The sequence below is a fragment of the Natrix helvetica genome (genome assembly GCF_964273705.1).
Source record: "Natrix helvetica genome assembly, chromosome: 1".
NCBI classification, from domain to species: Eukaryota; Metazoa; Chordata; class Lepidosauria; order Squamata; family Natricidae; genus Natrix; species Natrix helvetica.
In genome coordinates, this window is record NC_138548.1 from 239,667,526 (window position 1) to 239,689,056 (window position 21,531).

The window sequence follows — 21,531 nt, forward strand, 5'->3', positions numbered from 1 at the left end:
GTGGAGAGATTGCTGTTTGACAGTAGGAAGAGTCCCGACAATTCACAGCATGCTGACCGCTTGGCATGACTTTCACTGGCAGAAGTGGAAAAAGTAAGTTTGGAAGGAGAGCACAGAAAGAGGAGCAAAAAGTGCCATTGGGATAGGCCAGGGAAGGATTGAGAAGAAGGCACATGCACATAAAAAAAGTGGAGATTTCAATTCCAGTCCCTTTTTAGGAATGAGGGCCAGTCCCTCTCTCTCAGCCCAACTCACCTCATGGTTGTTGTGGACCAAATAGAAGAAGGAAGGAATATTAGGGATGTTTGCTGCTTAATTAAAAATAAAAAAGGTGGGATTTTTTTAAAAAAAACCTTAAATCTAAAATTGTAAATCTACATAAAACTATTCTCCACCAATAGTTAGCGAGGTATTTTTGCATCTGGGAAAATGGGATCTGTAGATGAGCCTTAAGGTTGAACTCCAGTCTGGGAAGTATAGTCCAATTCATTTGAGGGGCATAGGATTTCATGTTGTATGTACACTGCTATGTGATCTACAGTCAAATTTTCTGAAAATTTTAAAAATTGGCTAAAATATGATTAGTCAATAATAATAAAAAAGAGAAAAATCACACACCCTAAGATGACCAATAGCTGCTCCGCCAGCTTAATTTTTCTGGCAAATTATTTTCTGTACCGGATCCTAGTTTGCTACAATTCCTAGAAGTATTTTCATGTTATTTCTAATTTCCCCTCTAATCCAAATTTCTAAACTTTGTAGTCATGGATTATTTTGCATGCATTAATTGCAAGTGAGATTATGCTTGTCTGAGGTATCACCTCCCCTGTTCTTTTCAAACGCCTCTTAGCTTTAAGCATTTGATGCTTTTTGGGGGGTGGGGGTTGTTCCAAAATAGGTTCGGGGCAAAAGATGCCATTCCAGACGGCAATAAAACAAGTGCACATTTGTGCAGCCATTTCTCTGAACGCTCACATGTGGGCACTTGTCAAGCTGACCCTTGTGTCGGAGATCACAGAAAACCCCCTTAATTATCTAGCTCCCAGAAAACAATTGGCATAATACGTATACCGCTTTGAGACTTAAATCTTCACCTGAGTGGTAATCCTCTCCGCTTCCTGTTTTGCTCTCTTACGTTTGCACATTTGTATGTCTGCCCTGTAAACCTGCCCGAGCAAACAGCTATGGCATAGGATTCCTTGATCAAGTGCCAAGGCAGGGCTCCTAGCCATCATGGCAGCCCTACCCTGTGTCAGGTGGAGGCTTTTGGCCTCACTGAAGCAACACATGTTTCCAGAGCAGCTGCGAGCCCAGTCCCTTGGCTTCCTTCCTATCGAGAACATTCCTGCTTCTTGAACTTCCCACGCTAGGCAGTGATGTCTGCCAAGCTTGCCTCCCTCCAGCCACTCCCCAGAACAGAGCTGTGGCCTTGAGCCATGGTAATTCCCTACTTTAGAGTAGGCTGAAGTGCAAAGGCTGGGGGTTTGGCATTATGGGTAGCCTGGACTTGCTTGCTGTTCCTAAGCCAGCCCATTTTCCTTTCCCACTCATGGCCCTTGGGGTGCTCCATTCCTTTCCTTTCCCCTCTGCTTAACCAGGGAATTCCCTCCTTCCTTTCCTGCTACCGCTGCCAAATTGGAATTTGGCACCAGCTCCGGGGTCAAGATTAGGCCAAAAGGTTAAGGGTACAGGGTGAAGGCCCAAGAGAGGAACATGCTTTGGGAAGATGGGGCTTGCACGGCTCCAAATCCTGGGCTGCATTCGCAGGGTGGAGCAAATAAGAGGCTGCTCCTTGGGATCACCGGGTGCTAGAGTGGAGCAATTAGGGTTGAGGAGGATTGGAGTTCAAAATGGGCAACCCGCCAGCCATGGCAGCTGGGACAAAGCCTTCAGAGTGCTAATTCACTTCCTATTTACTCTGCCAGGCGGGACACCTAGGAGAGCAATGCCAAAGTAATGTGAAGTCAGTCATTTAGTAGATGTCAGAAGGTGACTCAGCCCACATAAGTCCCAAATTAATTCCTTGTAATTGTCGTTGGGAGTAGCTACCTTGTTTTGCTTCCCCTTTCTTATCTGGACTGATTGCAACTTAGTATAATCAGCTGTTGTTGCCAGAGGTTTGTTTCCTCCCCCCCCCCAACACTTTTTTTTTCTTTCTCTCATTATCAAGCCACATAGTCCTTCATTTGCTTTTCAATGTTCCAGGTGGGATTAATCTTACTCCCATCTCATCCCACTAAGCCAGCCTGATCTGGCTACACAATGACCCTCAAGAAAGAGAAAGAGCTTGGAATCAACTGGAATCCTAGGCAGGTTACTAGTAATGAGAATGTTGGACCTTTTCATGTATGAGGGGCCCGTGCGGCAGCTGCCAATAAGAACACAACTTGCCGAGTATGCTGTGACTCAGTAAAAGCACAGAAGAGCAAAATCTTACTTTTTGTATCTCGAGTTTTTACGTACACAGACAACTTTCTGGTTCTTAAAGTTGCAAAGATAGACTTGAAATCATGTGAGTCCTTGAAACAAGATTTGCCGTGATTATAGGAACTGGATTTCAGGATGCTGTATAGCTCTGCACTCTTCCCCATGAACAGCAAAACCAGAAAACCTATGTAAAATAACAATATCCTTGAATAAATTATACAACACACGACCACACAAACATGGTCAATTTGCATGATTTACGTAGGTCACTATCATTGGATTCTGTCGTGCAGAATTTTTCATTTCATTAATGCACATTAGTGCTCCAAAACCAGATTCAAGATCCTGTCTATCTCTGTATAATAGGCATGGAATATATATGCTGAGAAACTATTGGTTTTCTGACTTCCTACTCATATCACCTGTGATAATCTGCAAAAGAAGTTCACTATAAACCTAAGAAAAAGCCACATGGCTTTCAGTGGTCAACATGAGATAACTTACTGTTTCTCACAGTAATAATTCTGTTCGCTGAAACTGCCTACCCTGTCATTCTTCCCTTCAGCATCCTACCCTTCTCCTTATTTTTCCAGAATTCTCTACAATTCTTTCCCATTCTTTACAATTTTTTCCCTGTAGGGGGAAAATATGGATAGTATTCAGAAAAAGAGAAGGAAGTAAATAGCACAATGAGTATCCTTTACTTATTCATCAATGAATGGGTTTCAGTGCAATGGAATTAGGGTAAATTTGAAATCCACAACACCAGACCGTATATCTAAAGCAGCACATACATTCCATTGCGCCTTTTACAATCTCGGTTCCTCTACGTCAGAGGTCTTCAAACTTGGCAACTTTAAGACTTGTGGACTTCAACTCTGCTGGCTGGAGAATTCTGGGAGTTGAAGTCCACAAGTCTTAAAGTTGCCAAGTTTGAAGAACCCCTGTTCTACGCACTAATAATCATTTGTGTCTGAACCTAGAACGTACTCTCTCCATCCACCTCAGTGGAAATCCATCTTACTACAAATACAGCAATACTTCTGCTGTTGTGACTTGAATGGTCTGAGCAAGCGCTGCCCTGCAGTTCTTGTGGCAATCTCTTTGCACGTAAAATGCGACCCAGCCCAGCTGAAAGAGGTGATTGTCCCCAAGCCCCCTCTATAGCTAGCGAAGTAATGAGTTGCAGCAAAAGCAGCAGCCAGAAAGTTGCTGGAAGGCATGAGAAGTCTAGGAATGTCTCCTCCCTCTCGTAGAGCAGCCATGGGACATGTGGGAGGGATACACAATAATTATGCCATATTCTCCTCCTCCCCCACAGAGAAATATGTAAAGGAGGGTTTGTTCAATGCTCCGTGATCTACTTAACTTCTTCTAAGCAAGAGAATTCACCACTGTGTGCCTGTCCCCCTAGAAACATCTTCTCCGTGTGAGTCTGCATATGCCTCTATAGAGAAGACATACTTTCGATTCCTTCTCAAAAGATAGTTTAATGTACCGGTCATTCTGGTAAGGATCTACCATTCCAAAGCGGTGGTCCGGTTTAGTTTTGATTCGCCGTATGCCACAGGAAATCCTGGAAATCTATTTGTACTTCAGAAAGGATTGGGATAGAACAACGTGCAACACTCTCTGCTTCTTATGTGGTTTTTTTTTTAATGCCCTCTCTAATTTTTATGTCCAATTTTCTTCAAAAGCAAATGGGCAAGCTGCCTCAGGTGGGGTCTTTTATCAAGCAAGGAGTAAATGTGTGCCTGTGCATACGTGTTTAGTAACCCTGGCTATTCTTATGTGTGTGGGGAGAAATTTGTTCTCCTTTTTTTTTTCACGGCTATCACAAATCCATCTTCATCCAAGCTGCTTCCTGAGGAAGCAGTAAAATTCAATAGAAGCCAGATGTTTTGGCAGTGCATTCCTGCTGTGCCCTCTTGCTCCTGAGAGATGGGAGGAAGAGGGGTCGGGTTCTGTGTTTGAAAGTCAGAAGAAGTAAGAACCTTTGTGAATACCAAGTCTTAAGACAGTGGCATCGAGGGAAAGGCACCAGGCCATAAAAAGTTACACCTGCCAACCCATTCCCTTCATATACTGTTCTGCATGCAACCTTAAGGGAATATTGTTGCAGTAAGCTGTTTCCCATTGTTTATAACAAAGAAACTCTCAGTTCCTGAGGATCAATGGCAGAGTTTGCCCCTATTGTTAGCAGAGTTAAGCAACTATCACAGGCCGCAAATATTGGTGAACCCCCAGCCGCTTCCTCTAAGCTCTCTAGAGACAAGGAGCAGAACACGTCCTATCACCTGTCTTGAACTTTTAAATTGACCTGGAACTTCAAGTGTGATGGAAAATACCAGTTCAATATGTACCAGTCCAGTCCGTCTGTGCAGTTGGAATGTGTCTGTCTTATCCTGTTAACTTTTGCCTCAGGCAATAACTTCTCTCAGGCTGGCTCTTATCAGGCAACTTCCAAGTTTCATCTTAGAGTGCATGTTGTGCAAGGCGAATACATGTTAACATAATTTGGGCTGGCCATGTAAACTTGTTAAAGCCAAATGTGTCCTTCTGACCAAAAATATACGGGCTGTTGATGTATGTGAAAGATTTAAGGATAAGTGAGAAGCAGCTAGAGGATGCATCCAGAAAATAAGTTGGCAGGTGAGCAGGATGCCTAGATGGGCAGTTTGGCCAGAAATATTATTACCTATAAAAATGATTTTTAGGTAACATATTTCCCCTGACAGTTTTAATTAAAGCAGAGGTGGGGAACTATGGCCCCTTTATGACTTGTGGATTTCAACTCTTAGAATTCCTGAGCCAGCATGTCCACAAGTCATAAGAAGGTCATAGTTCCCCACCCCTGACCTAGAAAATGTCATCATCGCTTGGAAAACTGAATGTAGGGTGACATCCATGGGAAACTTCCCCCAAAAGGTTGGCCTATATCGTGTTCTGGTCTAAAGAGAGAAAGTTTAGGACACTCCAGGAGGTCCTAGGCCTGAATCCTAGCTACATCTCAGTTACCAAGAGGAGGGAAATATTAGGCCACGTTATAGCTCATATAGAATTTGGTAATATTTATGGAAATGTTTTTCTATAACAGTATACTTTGATTCCAAATCTTGTGAGTGTCTAGCGCTCACCAAATGCTTAGTGTTTAGTGTACACTCAGACATACAGTATCTATAGTATAGTGGGAATATATTTCTTGAGCTTTTTATATCTTTTCACAACAACAAAAATCACAATCATATAGAGTGACAATTCAAAGGAGATGTAAACTATTATTACAAAGGGTATTTGTGACTATACAATTACACTTTACAATGAAGAATAGTAAAGCGGATCCATTATCCAATTCTTAAATAAGATGGAGTACTACACTTTCACACTAATAGTAACCATAACTTCCTTCCTTCATATTATTAATTGTTTCATTATCTTCTAAAATATAACATCTTTCTTTGCTGAACTTTTAGAAGCTACCCAGGTTTCTAATTTGCTTCAAATACCCAACTTCAGAAATAAATTAATGCACCTGTTTAATTGCTACAGTCTCCGTTTTTACAATTAGGCCTGGAAAGCGCTGTCATGTTTGACTCCTCTTTCTTCATTCAGAAACCCATAATACTCCTCACTGTGAGTTAAGCCAGTAAATGAAGAATGGAGGAGTCGAACATGGCAACATTTTCCAAGGCCTCACTGTAAGTGGAAAAAAGGGCAAGTCAAACAGATACATTTATTTATTTCTGAAGACAAGGCATTATTTGAGCCATTTGTAAAGTCCATCAGAGTAGAAAGAGAGAATGGATTAGTTACAAAATAAAGTCATGATTTATAGCGTATAGGAAGTATTTAGGCCTACTGTAGTGTTATGCTGAAAACATATCATCCCACCTTTGGGGGGATTTGTATTTTGTGGTCTGGATCTGCTTTATTGTTCTTCACTGTATGAACATTAGACTTTGGATGTTGACAGTCAGGGAGCTTAGTGTTTCTTTATGTGGAGTGATATCTCAGGAATGATCAGTCTATGCATAGACAAGGCGAAATATATCTAGTTAGACGTAAAAGATCACCATAATAATAATCATGGATACTGATCCCCACAACAATGAGACTTGGGTCCAGAATATGTATGAGTAAATATCTAATGTATATACCCATAACATATCTATCAGATTGCCATGGTTGGCTGTAAATAGTGATGTAGCAGTCTAAAATATACAAGTTTAAATAAATGGAACTAAACAGAGGTTAGGTCTTTTTACAGGTGTGCTGTATGTTTGTTGGAGACTGTTTCTAATTTAAAAATGCTTAGATCCTGGGCCTGTATGCTTCTCCATGGCTCATTGGAAATGCATTTTCTTTCTCCAACCTGTGCATTCTTTTCCATTTACAGGTCTGTGAAAGCCACCTTATCTCTACTGTGTACAGAGTTGAGGGCCGAAGGGGAGCCCAAGAAGAAAAAACGGAAAATATCAGAAACGACGTACAGTGGCATCAAAAGCTCCCAGGTGAGCATGCCTTAATATCTTTATATTTCTGCCTACACTGCATTTGGAGAAGAAATAACTTGTTGCCTTTAGAAAAGCATATTCTTTTGATGGTTTAAAACCAATGTGATATTCACATCAGCTATGAGGATTTAGGGTCCTGAGATGAACCAGGCTGGATGGACAGATGCTCTTTTGGTAGATGCGAGAGGAATATTCACATCTTTTTTACATCTTACATTTTATGGCACACCTCTCCCCTGCTGTTTAATAGCATGAATTATGCTTATTTGCCTTGCTTCAGAATTTGCATGGCTCAACTATGAATTGCAAGTATAAAAACTATGAAATACAAGTATAAAAACTATGAAATACAAGTATAGAAATAACACTTGTTCTTAAGTTTTTCAAGAGGCTAAGGGGCATTGGAAATTGTTTTCAAGTAGTTTATTGTCTTAAAAAGAAGAAAAAGATTAACATTACTTGTTAGCGTACAAAATAGAAACTAGGTGCATGCAAATAAGACCATAAGGGTTCAGAATCACATTGAGACATTGTTAAAGAAGATTCAGTTATAGGTACATGTAGTATCCATTTTATCTATTAGTTAGTCGTTTCTACTTTTGTGTTTTTTACATTAGGGGTCCATTTTTATTTACTAGTTATAGGTGGTATCCAGTATCCTCACTATTAATGGTCAGAGAGTAAGATAAGATTTTTCAATCCTTTCCAAGTTCCCAATTCAAATATAGATTTCCCTCCTGAGCAAGAGGGAAGCAATAGGCAATAAGTATTAAGGTGTCTTTTCTACCATTTTTGCTTTTGCTTTTTTTTTTGCAGGAGAAGGTTCGTTGCAAGAAGAGCAGTTCGCAAAGCAAGTTGGCTTCCACAGTAGTACACAAGGCCTCTCATCTCAAGCAGAAAGTCAAAAGCAAAGTCTTGCCCACGAGCATCGGTCCCTTCCGACGGAAAGAGCCTATCCCTTGCACCCGTATCCAGAAGAAACTCTCTCGAACCAAGAGCTCCAAAGCCGCATCTCCCAAATACCCACAGCAGGATCTCACTCCCTTGGAGGCCAAGCCTAGCCCAGGAAATGCTGAAGCAGGTACAGATTCAGACTGAAGGTCTATGGAGATTTTCAACCATCCAGGTCATGGTTGACTGAAAGGTCCTTTTCCAAAAGGCAACTGGATTTTCTTGGGGTTTTTTCCCCTTGAAAACGTTTCGTTTTTTATCCAATTAAAAAGAAGCTTCTTGAATTGAAGAAGCTTCTTGGGCGAAAAGCGAAAGGGGGGGGGGGGACCCAAGAAAGTCCAGCTGCCTTTTGGAAAAGCACCTTTGGGACATTCAGATTGAAGGGAAGGATCATTTGGCACCTGGGAAGGAAAGTTGATAATGGGAAACAAGAGAATGCTATTCACAACCCTGCGGTTGTGAGCATGTTCTGTCTATTGCTGCTAAAAGAGGACTCGGGCCTTGGGACAAGGGATGTTTACCTGCATAGCAAAAAGGGGATTAGTGTCCAATGGATATTTTCTGAGCTCCAGGCCAGTTAACAGGCCTCCCAGGTATTCATCTCTCCTCCGTGCCACTGAGGAAGTGCAAGTACAATTAGCTTCTCCCAGGGCCCATTCCCAGGCGAATCCACCCTTCTCCAAAGCTCTTATCTTCAGCTCTGGTGAGGAGCTTGCCACATAGTATATTTCCTGCTGGCAAGCAGAAGGAAGCTCTGAAATTTAAAAATAGCTGCACATGATGTCCTCTAGTGGGGCCAATGTCCGCTCTCATTTGACTGCAGGCTTATGGCTTCCCCTGAAGCTCCTGGGGCATCTTATCAGGAAAGCAATGCTGAGACAGAAATCCTGCTTCCACTCCCCCAAAGCCGAAAGAACAAAGGCTCATTGTCAAAGGGTCAAGAATCAGGATATGGAAGCCAGGATTGGAAGTGGGGTGGTTTATGGGCAGTTCATTTGGGAGGCTGACGTCGAAGGAGGGAATAGCTCGGCCAAAACATTATTCAGAGTTCTCGGATTGTTGGCTGGATTTTTTTTTAACAACCTTTACTCCGCTATTTTTACTCATCACACCGATGCAACTTTACCAATCCTTACACGCCAGGCCTTGCAGCAGTAACCAAAGCCAATGAGTCCTAAGTGGGGCATTGATATGAGGGTCACACTACCAGCAGAGATTGATTTGAAAAGCCTCAATCCGCTCGATAGCTTTGTGTTGAGCTATTACCCTTAGAAACAATGCAGTGATGGCCTTGGTTTTACTTTGATGGTCGCAATAAGTGGTCTATGATGTTGGAATGATGAAGCAAAGTATCAGAATCCTCATCTTGGAAGCGGCCTCCTTTTTCCCCCCTCTTGCCTCAATTTGTCTTGACTCTCCTCCTCATTTACAGATGACAATCACCACAGAGACTATGAAAGTGACGATGGTGATGGTGGCGGGGATGATAACTTGACGAGTGACAACAGCTCCCCCGTGCATTTAACAGTGAACCCTCCTGTGCTTGGCCCTTCTCCTTCCTCCGTGGTGAAAATGGAGGCCAATCAGAAAGCAAAGAAGAAAAAGGAGAGGCAAGGCTTGCTAGGTAATGAAATGGATTGAAATAAAGCTCTTTTTGGTGAATTGCTGAATCTGTTCCAAGGTGATGGAAGGGGAAGGGCCATGGAGCCTCATGAACATCAATGGCTGAAATTATATCCAGCCCTTCCACCTACTGTCATATCATATGATTTGCACTTGAGGGTGGATGTAAGATGGCAGTGAAAGGTCTTCCTGCAACCAACTCTTTCTAAGTTACACTGCATCTTCCCTTTCAGTTAAAGGGGCATTTGGGGTCTATAAAAGCCAGATTCTGCTATTACATGCTGAGCCCCAATTTGTTAAAAAAAAATGAGAGCATTGGCTAGTCTCACAAATTGCTAATTGAGAAGACTCTACTCAAAATTGGCCTAATAACATTACACTTTCCTGAAGTGGAGTCTGTGTAAGCAAAATGAAACACGGGCTTATCCACTGAGGCTATTTTTTTTTCCTGTTCCGCTTTGCGTATTTATTTTTTTCATTGCTATAATCTCTGGATCCCCCTAGGGCCCTGTCGAATCCCCAGTCCCGAAGGCCAAGTGAAAATAAAGAGGCGGCCAGTGAAGCCAGGCTTAGGGAGGTTGGAAAAGGTGCCAGTATGCCGAGCGGGATCTTGTGAGAATTCTAGCAAGAAAAAACTCAAGAGTAAGGCCAAGGAGTTTCACTGTGGACCTGGAACGTCGAGCGCTGCCGAGGGGCTCTTCTCCAGCATCCAGGCCCGCTCGTTTGCAAATCGTGACGATGCAGGGAAACTCACCAGTGAACGCCTCAAGAAAGCCACACGCAAGAGCAAAGTCCTGCAGTCGGCCCTCAGGGTAAGCTGGGCAGATAAAGGGGCTGGACGTGGTCCTCAGTGAAGGAAGGATGGCGGTGATCTGTTTTGGGAGTCCAGGGGTACGCTCGGGTGAAATCCAGCAGGTTCTGACAGGTTCTGGAGAACCGGTAGCGGAAATTTTGAGTAGTTCAGAGAACTGGTAAATGCCACCTCTGGTTGGTCCCAGAGTGGGGAGGGAAATGGAGATTTTGCAGTATTCTTCCCCTGCCATGCCCACCAAGCCACGCCCACAGAACCGGTAGTTAAAAAAAATTGAATTTCACCACTGGGTACGCTGGGTAACAGCAGACCTTCCTCAACACAACCTGAACATAACTGATCTCATAAAGGGCCCCTAAGAAAGAGGAAAAGGTCTTTTTTTGCAGTTGTAACTGTCAACTGAGCTACATGGTAGTATGGTAAATATTTGTCCGCTGCATGTGGTATTTGATTGTTTTATCTTTATTTTCTTTGGGCAGAGAAAAAACGGAGCGCTGACCCTCTCTCCTCGCAATGCCAAGGCCATCCTCAGCAAGGGCAAGAAGCTGTCTAAGGTTAAGAACAAGGTGGTCAGCAAGCAGGTAGGAAATGTGAAATAGTGCAAGTCTTGGATAGGTCAGATACGGCTGACCTTTTATTACCCAGAATAAAAGAGGCAAGCAGATGGCCTCTCTCTTCCTCAGGACATTTTTATTGCGTATTGGCACGGGTGCAAATCATTTTTTTTTAAATATAAAAAAGAAATAATTGAAAAGTCGTTCGAAGATAGTCTGTGAAATTGCAGCAGTTTCATCCCTGAAATCTCATGAGATTTCAATTCTCTTATCGGAAAACTTCTGTCAGTGGGTTACCACGTGGTGTGTGGGTGCACAAAATAATAGCTCACTTGTAGAAGTTTTCAGATTAGAATATGCATGTGGACGGGGCCCTGCAGAGCCTATGTGAAAAGTGTCACTGGCATAGCATCCTGCCCCTTTTATTTCAAGCTGAGCCCTTTCTTAGTCAAAGGCCAGAGTAATGCCATGGGCTAAGAATGAATTGAGGCTGGGAGAGACGTTGGTTTCATCCATTCCTGGCCTAGCAAGTTTGACGTCAGTTTTGTAAAAACAAGGAAATCTGTTTTGCTTTGCCGTGCAGTGCAAAGGCCGGGCAGTCAGTCGGCTGATGGAGAGTTTTGCCATTGAGGACCATTTTGAATTTGATGACAATAGCAGCTTCTCTGAAGAGGAGGAGATGACCCCCACTGGTGCTGAAGAAGATATGACCTCCGGTAAGTCTCTGCAGAAACCATGACCAAAGAGTACCCTTTGGTGAAGCAATTAACAAGGCCTAGCATAGCCCAGGTGAAAGAATTACTATTAATGCAGAAGTCAAGAAGAGAAATAAACAAGGATAGTGACGAGAAGAAGCGTTAAGAGATGAAATATGGTGGGATTGTATAGCTCCTAAAGTGAACTATGAAGGCAAGACAAGGGTAGCTCAGAAAATTGAAGTGGAGTTGTGCAGATCAAAGGTGGACGGTGCAGTGTGGTCCATACTTCTGGCTTGAATTCTTCAAGCGTTGATCCCTGCCTGAAGTTTCCAAGTATATAAACAGAAGTGGAAGAGAATTAACTGTGGATTCATGGCTTTGTCTTATGGTTGCAGCCCAGTCTTGTACCATCCTCAAAGAAGATCTTCAGGATGGATTGCGTGTGCTTATCCCCAAAGAAGACAGTCTGCTCTACGCCGGCAATGTAAAGAGTCTGCAGCCACCTGACATGTAAGGACCTGATTCCTATGCATAAATTTGGACAAAGGATACCGTAGCGAGATTTTTCAAGATCAGTACGGCTTCATTGCTGTTGATACTGTACAATGCATCCATCACTTAGAATTGTAGGCATTTCCTTTTTTAGCATTCCCTTCTATCCCTTATTATCCCACATCTCTCTAATGCTTATAGACAATTGCAGTAACTGATTACAAGAAACCCAGGTACTCCCTTCTTACAATAATTAACCCAAAGGCACCTACTGCAATATTAATCATTCTGGTTCCTCATCTGCAAATAGAGTTAATTGGTGATTAATTCTCTACCCTATCCTCTCCCAGATCAAATCCTGGGCCTTCTTCCTCCTCTTTCCATTAATCAGAATGAAAAATACATTTGTTCAAGAATCCCATCTGGTTCCAAGGACTGAGTCTGGAAAGACTTACGTCCTGATTCCTCTTCCTTATGAGTTTCTTGTATGATCTTGGACAAACTATTGCCTGTCTTCATAAAAAGAAAACAACTGTAGTATGCATGGAAGTCCAAGCATTTTGCTGGATCTAAAGTATGATTCATGGGAAGTATTCTAACACAATTCTCGGGGCGGGGGAAGGGGGTTATCTGAAAGTAAATCCTACTGAATTCTGTGAAACTCAGGCAAAGCATGAGTAAATATATATGAAATTGTGTGTTAGCACTATTTAGTGCTCTTACTCATAGGGTTGAGGAGTTACAACTCAGCACATCTGGAGAGTAGAGTGGTGTAACATTTCTTTTTTCTCACATTTTAAACACTTACATACTAACACTCTTACTGATCTGGGAACTCAAGTGGTCAGAACCATTGAACTTCCATTGTGCTGTGCTAGTTCAAAAGGGAGGACTCTTGCCAACCAAGAATTGAGCTTCTTGTTGTTAAATAACTATTGAAATTAACCAAGCTAGCTTCTCCTCTATCCCTTCAGATCATCATCTGTGTAAATGCTTGTCACTTATTTGTTCCACAGCTACAGCATTGTCATTGAGGGAGAGCGAGGGAACAGGCAGAGAATCTATTCCCAAGAGCAGCTGTTGCAGGAGGCGGTAAGTCTCAGGAGATCAGAGCCTGTGATTAATCAGGCTGGCTGTGGGCATGGGCAGGGGGAGAGAAGCTGGACTCTCAGGAGTAATACCTGTAGGACTTACTTGAGGGATGGGGAGCAGAAAGTGTGGCTTTCTTTTGCAAATGTGCATGGATTTGCTACACCAGATTATTCCTAGTAAGCTTGACCATTTAATGACCCTAATTGGGACCAGAATTTCCAGGACTAGAAGAAGGAGTCCTTAAGTGAAACATCATGCGACTACACTGCTTAGTAGTGGTAATCCTTGTTATGATTGTTAGGCAAGGACTTCACACTTCTGCCTTGTATGAAGGGCCAGTTCCTTCTCCCTGGCTTGGCCCAGAGTGTTCCCTTTGGCAGCCAAGGCGCCACCACCTTGCTGTGGCCACCCTCCAACTCCCCCTCCCCACACCCACACACCTGCCTATCTACCCCCCCCCCCCATCTCTGCTCTTTGGGTCATCCTCCAGCACTGCCACCTGCCCCTGCAGCCCCCATCTGATTTTGGCCAAGGCTGCTGCTGGCTTTTTGCAATGTTTCACAGAGGCATCAAGAGAGGGTCAGCAGCTGATTGTATCTCCTCAAAAGATATAGAAGACAGTGAAGGTAGATTGGGGGCCACAAGGAGTACCAGGGTAAGCAGTGGGGTGCACGGCGACCAAAAGGGCAGAAATGTGGAGAAATAGGTGAGATGGGAGGAGTTGAAGGATAACTACCTTTTGTTCAGTTATTGTAACTTCATAGTCATTAAGTGAAGACTACCTGTAATAAGAGAACTTGGCATGGTCATGCCTTCTGGATAGTAGGGATTTAGGTAGGTTGCAAAAAAAAAATCTGAGAAGAATACAACTATAGGATGTACATTCATATGAATCAAGTTGGCCTAATTGACCTGGCTTCTAGAACTGCTGATCCTCCACAGCTGGTGGGAGCAATCATGGGGCCTATATGCCTTGTAGTCACATCCAGTATCTTGAATGTCTATGGAGATTCTTAATCATCCAGGTGGTGATCTATTCTATATGCCAACCATGCCCTTTGTTTTCCTCCAGGTTCTAGATGTACAGCCACAGTCAAGCCGCAGCCTTCCACCTGGCACACGGGTCTGTGCTTATTGGAGCCAGAAGTCTCGCTGCCTTTACCCAGGCAATGTCATTAGAGGTGAGCAAGCTGGTAAATAAGGATCTCATAATGGGGAATAACTCTTTAAATATGCTGTAGGCAACCAAATCAGTGGGTCAGGGCTTCTTCTGCGCCTACAGCGAAGCTGGCCCGAAAGGTAACATGGCTTCTGCCCACAGGGTCTTCAAGTGATGAAGAGGAAGATGCAGAGTCGGTGTTGGTAGAATTTGATGATGGAGACACTGGCCACATTGCATTGTCTAATATCCGCATGTTGCCACCAGACTTCAAAATCCAGTGTAAGTGTGCTTGAATGGATTAGCGCTAGAATTATAGTTATCATGCTTTGATAGCCCTCGTGAACCCATTTGCCAGTGATTCCATTTGATACTGTTTTGTATCAAAAATTAACTGAATTATTGCTGAGTGATTCTTAAGAGCCATTCTTTGGGCACAAAATGTGTCTGACTTTCTGTGCAGCGGGGTGGGAAGGACCTTGCCTATCTCAGGTGCGGAAATCTCATGTGGAGATCAGCAAAGGACAGGTAATCCTTGACTTACAACCACTATTGGGACCGCAGAGTTTATTATAAAGCAGTCTGGATATTAAGTGAGGCATCATGCTAGGTAAGGTATCATGTTGCCCCACCCGATTTTATGACCTTTTTTGCTATATCATATGACCATAACTTTATGACCTTCCCCATTGACTTTGCATATTCAAGAGCAATATTGGTGTTTATTTGATGCAGCTTAATAACTTGACAAATACAACCAAATCAGTGGGTCAGAGTTTCTTCTGCGCCTTATTATATTATATTATTATAGCATTCATCTTTTGTGGCTTCACAGAATATTTCGTCGTAATCTAGGCTAGAGAAAAGCGAACACTTAAAAGTAGAAAGTGAGAGGGAAGTGAAATCTTAACTCAGGTGAGGCAATGATCTTGCGCCTGAATCTGCCTGTGACGCTTCTACCTTTATCCTTCCATAGGCACAGAGCCTTCTGCTGCGTTATTAGTCTCCACCTCCTGCCGTCGTAACAAAAGGTCTTCCAGTGATGTTCCCCACTCCAGTGAATCGGCACCCAGCCTTTGTGCTGAGGGATGTGAAGTCTCTGAGTCAACCAAAAGCACAAGTAAGAAGATGATCAACAAAGAAAAGACTGGTAAGTCAGCTTTGTTTGCATTTCTTGCAAGGGTTTTATTATCCTACCTTATCCTGCCAGGAGCCCATGAACTTTAAATTCTGTTTAGAAGATGATTTGCTCAAAATTATACTGAGAATGGTGGCTGGTCGGAGACTGAATTTTATATTCATTTTAAATTAATTTGGATGCTGTCTTTTAAATGTCTATATTCAGTTTCCAGCCTACAGAGATGACAAAAAACACATCTCTGATTCAGAATTTACCCCTTAAAACCAATCCTCATTCATTTAAAATGAAGGGAAGTGGAAAATATAATGTAAAAATGAATTGCCAGGCACGCTTCAACATTCCACTACGTTTGCATGTGTATAACCCTTACATTGATTAAAACAAACAAAAAAGTATAATTTTATTAAATAAGCAGAATAGAACATCAGCAAAAACATAATTTGTTAACCACAAAATAGAAAACTCATAATAAGCTGCGGTATTATGAAATGTAAACACGTAGGTGGCTTTCAGGTTCAAGGTTCTGTTCAGTATGCCACAAGAACTTGATGGGAAAACGTTTAAAGAAAACGTAGGCAAGGACATCAAAGCTGTCGTTAGAGAAGGTCTAGATCAGGGGTGCCAAACTCGATTTCATTGAGGGCTGCATCAGGGTTGCGTTTGATCTTGGGGGCTGGGTGGGCATGGCCAGCTCAACTTCACTCGTATCGGGGACGCCTGTGGTGGCCTCAGTGCTCTGCCAGCGAAAACGGAGCCTGGGCGGCTGCCACGACCTCCTGCAATCCTCTGCCAGCGAAAATGGAACTCCCGAGTCGTCGCAGCCACACAAGCTCCGTTTTTGCTGGCAGAGTCTGGTCCTTCGCTGTTCCTGCGGGCCAGATCTAAGCACCTCGCGGCTGGCCCCTGGGCCTTGAGCTTGACACCCCTGGTCTAGATCACATTTAAGAGAAAAATAATCAATTACAAGGAAGGCGATATTTACGCAAGTCCCTGTAAATTGTTGACTAGCATCTCTCTGTTTTTCAAATTATAACAGCCTTTGACCAACCTCTTTTGATAACTGTTCACAATCATTCCTTTGCCCTCCGATTTTGGCTACTTCAGCAGCTGCTTTTCTATACATTTTCACTGATTTCAGCTTGGATTCAGGGATCGTGTACTTTATTTGATAACATACCGGTGCACCAGACAGACTTGGCTAATTGCTCATATCATTAAGAAAAAGTGAAAGCCATTTAAAGTGAAGGCAGTGCACCCTGTGTTGGCCACTTAAGATATCCTAGGGAGTTGGAATAATCTGTAGTAAAATGTAGACTTCTTGGTTTAAATAGTTATTTTACTACCTTGCTCGCGCTCTCTCTCTCTCTCTCTCTCTCTCTCTCTCTCTCTCTCTCTCTCTCTCTCTCTCTCTCTCTCTCTCTCTCTCTCTCAATGTAACATCTTTTGTTTCAAAATGGAATTTGAAAGGTGAGGAACATCAAGGGATTGACCTGGGTGAATAGGAAAAAGTTAGGATCAGACCTAAGAACTTCGGGGCTCCCCCTTCTTTTGCAATCTGTTTCTCTAGCTCCAAAGCACTAGACGAGAAGGAAGCGGTTTAGGGAAGGCCATGCACAGATTTGAACCAGTTCCATAGCGCAGGTGACAGCTGCCGCTGCCAGTACTTTTCTGATTCTGTCCTTTCCCCGCAGGTAAACCCGACATGCTGCATTCAAGTTCAAAAGCCCAGCCTGGAGACCACTTCTTGAGCCGTCGTAGCAACTCTCTGCTCAGTTGGACGACTGTGACCCAGAACAAGCGCAAGACGTCCAGCAAGGGCACAGTCATGCGGCAAAACCTCTTCCAGCTCAACGGGAGCAGCAAAAAGCTGCGGGCCAAAGAGGTGCTCTTCCCCGTGCACAGTGTTGCTGCCCCCATATTCGGTAATGGCTTCGGCTCGGACTCTTTCAGCCGCATCGCCAACTCGTACTCTGCTTTTGGAAGCTCTGGCCTGATCCTGCCCTGTGCTCAGAAGCTTTTGCGTGCCAAGAAAGTCGAGCGGTTGGACACCGAGCTGGGCAAGGCTGGGCGCAGGAAAGTTGGCGGCGAGTACCTGGTCAAGCTGGATCACGAGGGGGTGACGTCCCCCAAAAACAAAAACTGCAAAGCCTTACTGATGAGCGACAAGGACTTTGGGTCCCTGTCTGGCCATGGCTACGTTCACCCAGCCTTGGGGATCAAAGAGAAGAAGAGCACGCTGCCTATGGGGCTGGCATTGCGCAAATACACTGGTCAAACGGAGTACGGGCTGCACTGCGACAGTGATTGCCACAGCTCTTATTCAGACATGGACGAAGATGAGGTGGATGATCTGGCAGGCAGCGTCTCCTCCCGCTTCCTGACACGGCTTTCCGTCTCCTCCTCGTCTTCTGGATCGTCCACCTCGTCCAGTTCTGGCTCTGGCTCCACTTCTAGCCTCTGCTCATCCGACAACGAGGACTCTTCCTATAGCTCCGATGACGAGGACTCCACGCTCCTTGTGCAGACCTGTCTCACCCACCCAGTTCCGGCCTTGTTGGCTCAGTCGGAAGCCCTGCGCTCCAAGAGCAGCGCCTTGCAGAGGTGTTTTGGCGCTGGGGCCAAGAGCAAGCTCAGGCGCAAAGAAACTCTGAGCTTCGCTAAAGCCAAAGAGTTCTCCCGCCGGCAACGGCTGCCCTCGGTGGAAAACCGGCCAAAGATCTCTGCTTTTCTGCCAGCACGCCAGCTCTGGAAATGGTCTGGGAACCCCACTCAGGTATGGAAAGTATCAGGATCCTGCGTGGCGAGTCTGGGCTACACAATAATGCAAGCCGAGGGAAATGGCTTGAATTTGCTTTGTCTGCTAGGGAAAATGATACTGTTGAAGGTAGTTCTGGAAGGTTTTTTGGCCTGAACTCTTAGAAGGAAATGCTTAGAAGGAAGTGATTCATGCATTTGGTTATTGATCCCAGTCACTCGGTGATTTTTGAAAGGAGGAGAGGTTAAACTTGGGAAACTTCCTCCCAGCTTCAGACTATCTTCCTGTTGCTGATCAGAAAGGAAAGACCAATTTCCCTTTCTCTAGTTGTTGACAAAAGAACGGTGAATTCCTGTTTTCACATTGTTTTAAGGCTAACTACCTTAGTGGAAATGCTACTTTGCCGCAGCCTTCAGCATACTTGTTCAGAAGGATGTCCCGCTAAAAAAGAGCAAACTTGCTTATTCTATAAATATTTGGGCTATGCATTGTGCTGCACCCATATGCAAAAAGGGTGCTTGGTGCTCATATCCACATGCCTTTAAAGCAGCTGCACAATTCCCCAGAATTGCTCAGCATCCAAGATATAAAAGCCTATCTGCGTGCAGCTCTTTTGCACCACTTTTGAGCACACAACAAACCACGAAGTTCCTCCTTCAGCTACAATCTCCAGTCTAATGGAAACCTTTACGGAGTTGGAGAAAACATCTTCAGACCATGATTTTATGGCTTGTCCTGAAGCCTTTAAAAAGGAAATCATAGTTAATTGGCACTTCCAGGGCTTGCCTGTTCACTCACTGCGTGCAAAAAAAGGAATAAAGCTATGTTTAGGAGAGCAAAGGGTTTTCCTATTTTGACATATTTAACCAGGCAGGGATTGTTCTAACAAGATCTGTGGTTTAGCAGCTGATAGTCAGTAGCCTTCTCTGTTTTAAAGAGGAAATTTTCTAATGCTGGCCACATTCTGCAAATGTGCTGCCAGTGCAGGATGGTAAAGGGTTTTTATTTTCCCCAACTAACAGCCTCCCCTGAATCATTTTTTTCTCCAGAGCGGAGGCTGTTCGGTGCAGCCGTACCTGTGCTGGGGCAGATGCAGTGGCCTCTCCTTCTGGCTCTTTTGGACAGCCGGAGCATGGCCGTTCCCTGTGAGGTGCCAGACACGCTCTAGGAGGCTTATTCCTGGGCTGCACTCCATGTCAGTAAATCCCCTTAGGACAGCAGTACAGGATGTATAAGGCATTTGCCAACCCCATTTGTGTTTCCTTGGTTATCCTCTCTCGGGCCTCCTGAAGCAAAAGCATTGGTGGGGGGGGGGGGTGTCTCCTGGTAGCAGAGCCTGGGTTTGCTGTAGTTAAGCTCAATTGCTGTCTCGAGGCTACTCTTTGGAGGGCTTTGTTTCCATGGCAACCCACAGGCTCCCCGGAGGATCTCTTCCAAAGGCCTCACGGCCAAGAGGCAGGGGGCACCCCGGGTGTCACGCAGGCCGCCGCTTACCCTGCTTCTGCATGCTCTGTCCCCTGTCCTACAGCGCCGTGGCATGAAGGGGAAAGCACGGAAGTTGTTCTACAAAGCAATTGTACGGGGCAAGGAGACTCTGCGCATTGGCGACTGTGCGGTTTTCCTGTCAGCTGGCCGGCCCCATCTGCCCTACATTGGCCGCATTGAAAGCATGTGGGAGTCCTGGGGCAGCAACATGGTGGTCAAAGTAAAATGGTTCTACCATCCCGAGGAGACGAAGCTGGGCAAGCGACATAGTGATGGCAAGGTGAGGGAAGAAGCCTTCAAGTGGAGCAGAGGGTGGCAAACAGGAATGTCCTCCTGGTGCTGGGTGAAAAGGCATAATGAGCTGAGGCAGAACAAAACTCGGGACCTCCAGAGAGATCACTGGACGATTGGCACTAATTAGCAAGGCTTTCTTTAATGACTACAGCAGGGTTTCCTTATAGAATCTTCCTCCCAAATGATGTGGTGGATCTATTAACAATTCAAATGGACACCTCTGCTTTCATTAGTAAATCATCCCTTGATATGCTTTAGATAGCAGAAAAAAAAGCAAAAAAGAGCTACCGTATTTTTTGGAGTATAAGACGCTCCGAAGTATAAGACGCGCCTAGCTTTTGGGGAGGAAAACAAGGGGGGAAAATCTGCCTCTGCCTCCCAGCAATTTGCCTCCTTGCAACAAACAGCAAACAGTACAGGTGATATGCACTGTTTGTGGTGTTACATTTCAGGCTATACTTGTACAGATGCTGTTAAAATTGATGTGGCTTTCTGGAAATTATTCTCTGCTATTTAAAAGGAGATACAATAGCAGTGGGCCTCTTCAGATCAACCATTTATTTTAAAAAGCTTCTTCATTTTGTTAAGTTGTCTAGAACAATAATAAAGCAGTCTTTAAAAAATAAGTCTAATAATTTGAACTTTCTCTAGGCATTTATAGTTATTTGACTTACCTCCTTGCAGCAAACAGCCTGATTAGCACAAGAAAAAAAAAATCTGCCTCCCAGCAATTTGCCTCTGCAGCAAACAGCAAGTTTCACTTTCAATTTAAGCATGGGCCTCCTGATTGCCATAGCCTATTGCCACCTCAGCAAGCCCCATTCTCCCCGTTTGCTGCAAGGAGGTAAATTGCTGGGAGGCAGAGGCCAAAGAGTGGGAGACGGTGGATGGGTGGGGCTACATTTAGTGTATAAGACGCGCCCAAATTTTCACCCTCTTTTAGGGGGGAAAGGTGTGTTTATACTCCAAAAAATACGGTATATAGAAGATATCTCTTAAGGGGGAATGAACCTGTCATCTCTTCTTCAGTAACAGCACCTCTAAGTTTACTGCACTCAGCCATTAGTTGAGTGTATCCGAGAGTAACTCACTTTAAATTCAGATGGAACTAAGTATATGGCGCTAGTACTTTCAGGATTTATTGCCTTTCCCTTTGTTCCTTGCAATGCCTTTTATTCCCACATACCACAACGTTACAATTTTACAAGGGAAAAGCCAGGAGCCAGCAAAACATCAGCATTCTCTGACAAGATTGGTAAACTCCCCCAGTTCAATATACACACCAAAATCAATTGTTTTTTCTGGCTTACTTGGTCAGTGCTTTCAACTGGGACACAACCAAGAAAAGATTTGGGAACCGTTTTCATATCGCTCCGCAAATTCTCTTCTAAGGGAAATTTGCAGTGTTTGGAATTTTATAATAGAAAACAAATTTGAGGAGGAAATGAGCCGAGAATATGATTGTGCTTGGAGTGGAAGCAAGGGAGAAAGAGAAGTTTTCCTCTTATCATAATAGTAAAGCTTAAAACTACCCT

General features: G+C 44.0%; 1 protein-coding gene across 7 annotated transcripts in view; it reads left to right on the top strand.

Annotated features, from left to right (window-relative positions):
- The window catches only part of BAHCC1 (BAH domain and coiled-coil containing 1), a 133,552-nt gene that overhangs the window by 110,641 nt on the left and 1,380 nt on the right, over positions 1-21,531 (top strand). For all 7 annotated transcript variants that reach the window (XM_081934630.1, XM_081934629.1, XM_081934628.1 and 4 more), the window contains 13 exons: positions 6,824-6,938; positions 7,758-8,022; positions 9,325-9,516; positions 10,020-10,327; positions 10,806-10,907; positions 11,464-11,596; positions 11,974-12,088; positions 13,087-13,162; positions 14,235-14,343; positions 14,484-14,603; positions 15,298-15,471; positions 17,154-18,235; positions 19,746-19,982. In XM_081934630.1, the coding sequence (XP_081790756.1) occupies positions 6,824-6,938; positions 7,758-8,022; positions 9,325-9,516; positions 10,020-10,327; positions 10,806-10,907; positions 11,464-11,596; positions 11,974-12,088; positions 13,087-13,162; positions 14,235-14,343; positions 14,484-14,603; positions 15,298-15,471; positions 17,154-18,235; positions 19,746-19,982 (3,028 nt within the window). The remainder of the gene's footprint in view (positions 1-6,823; positions 6,939-7,757; positions 8,023-9,324; positions 9,517-10,019; positions 10,328-10,805; positions 10,908-11,463; positions 11,597-11,973; positions 12,089-13,086; positions 13,163-14,234; positions 14,344-14,483; positions 14,604-15,297; positions 15,472-17,153; positions 18,236-19,745; positions 19,983-21,531) is intronic.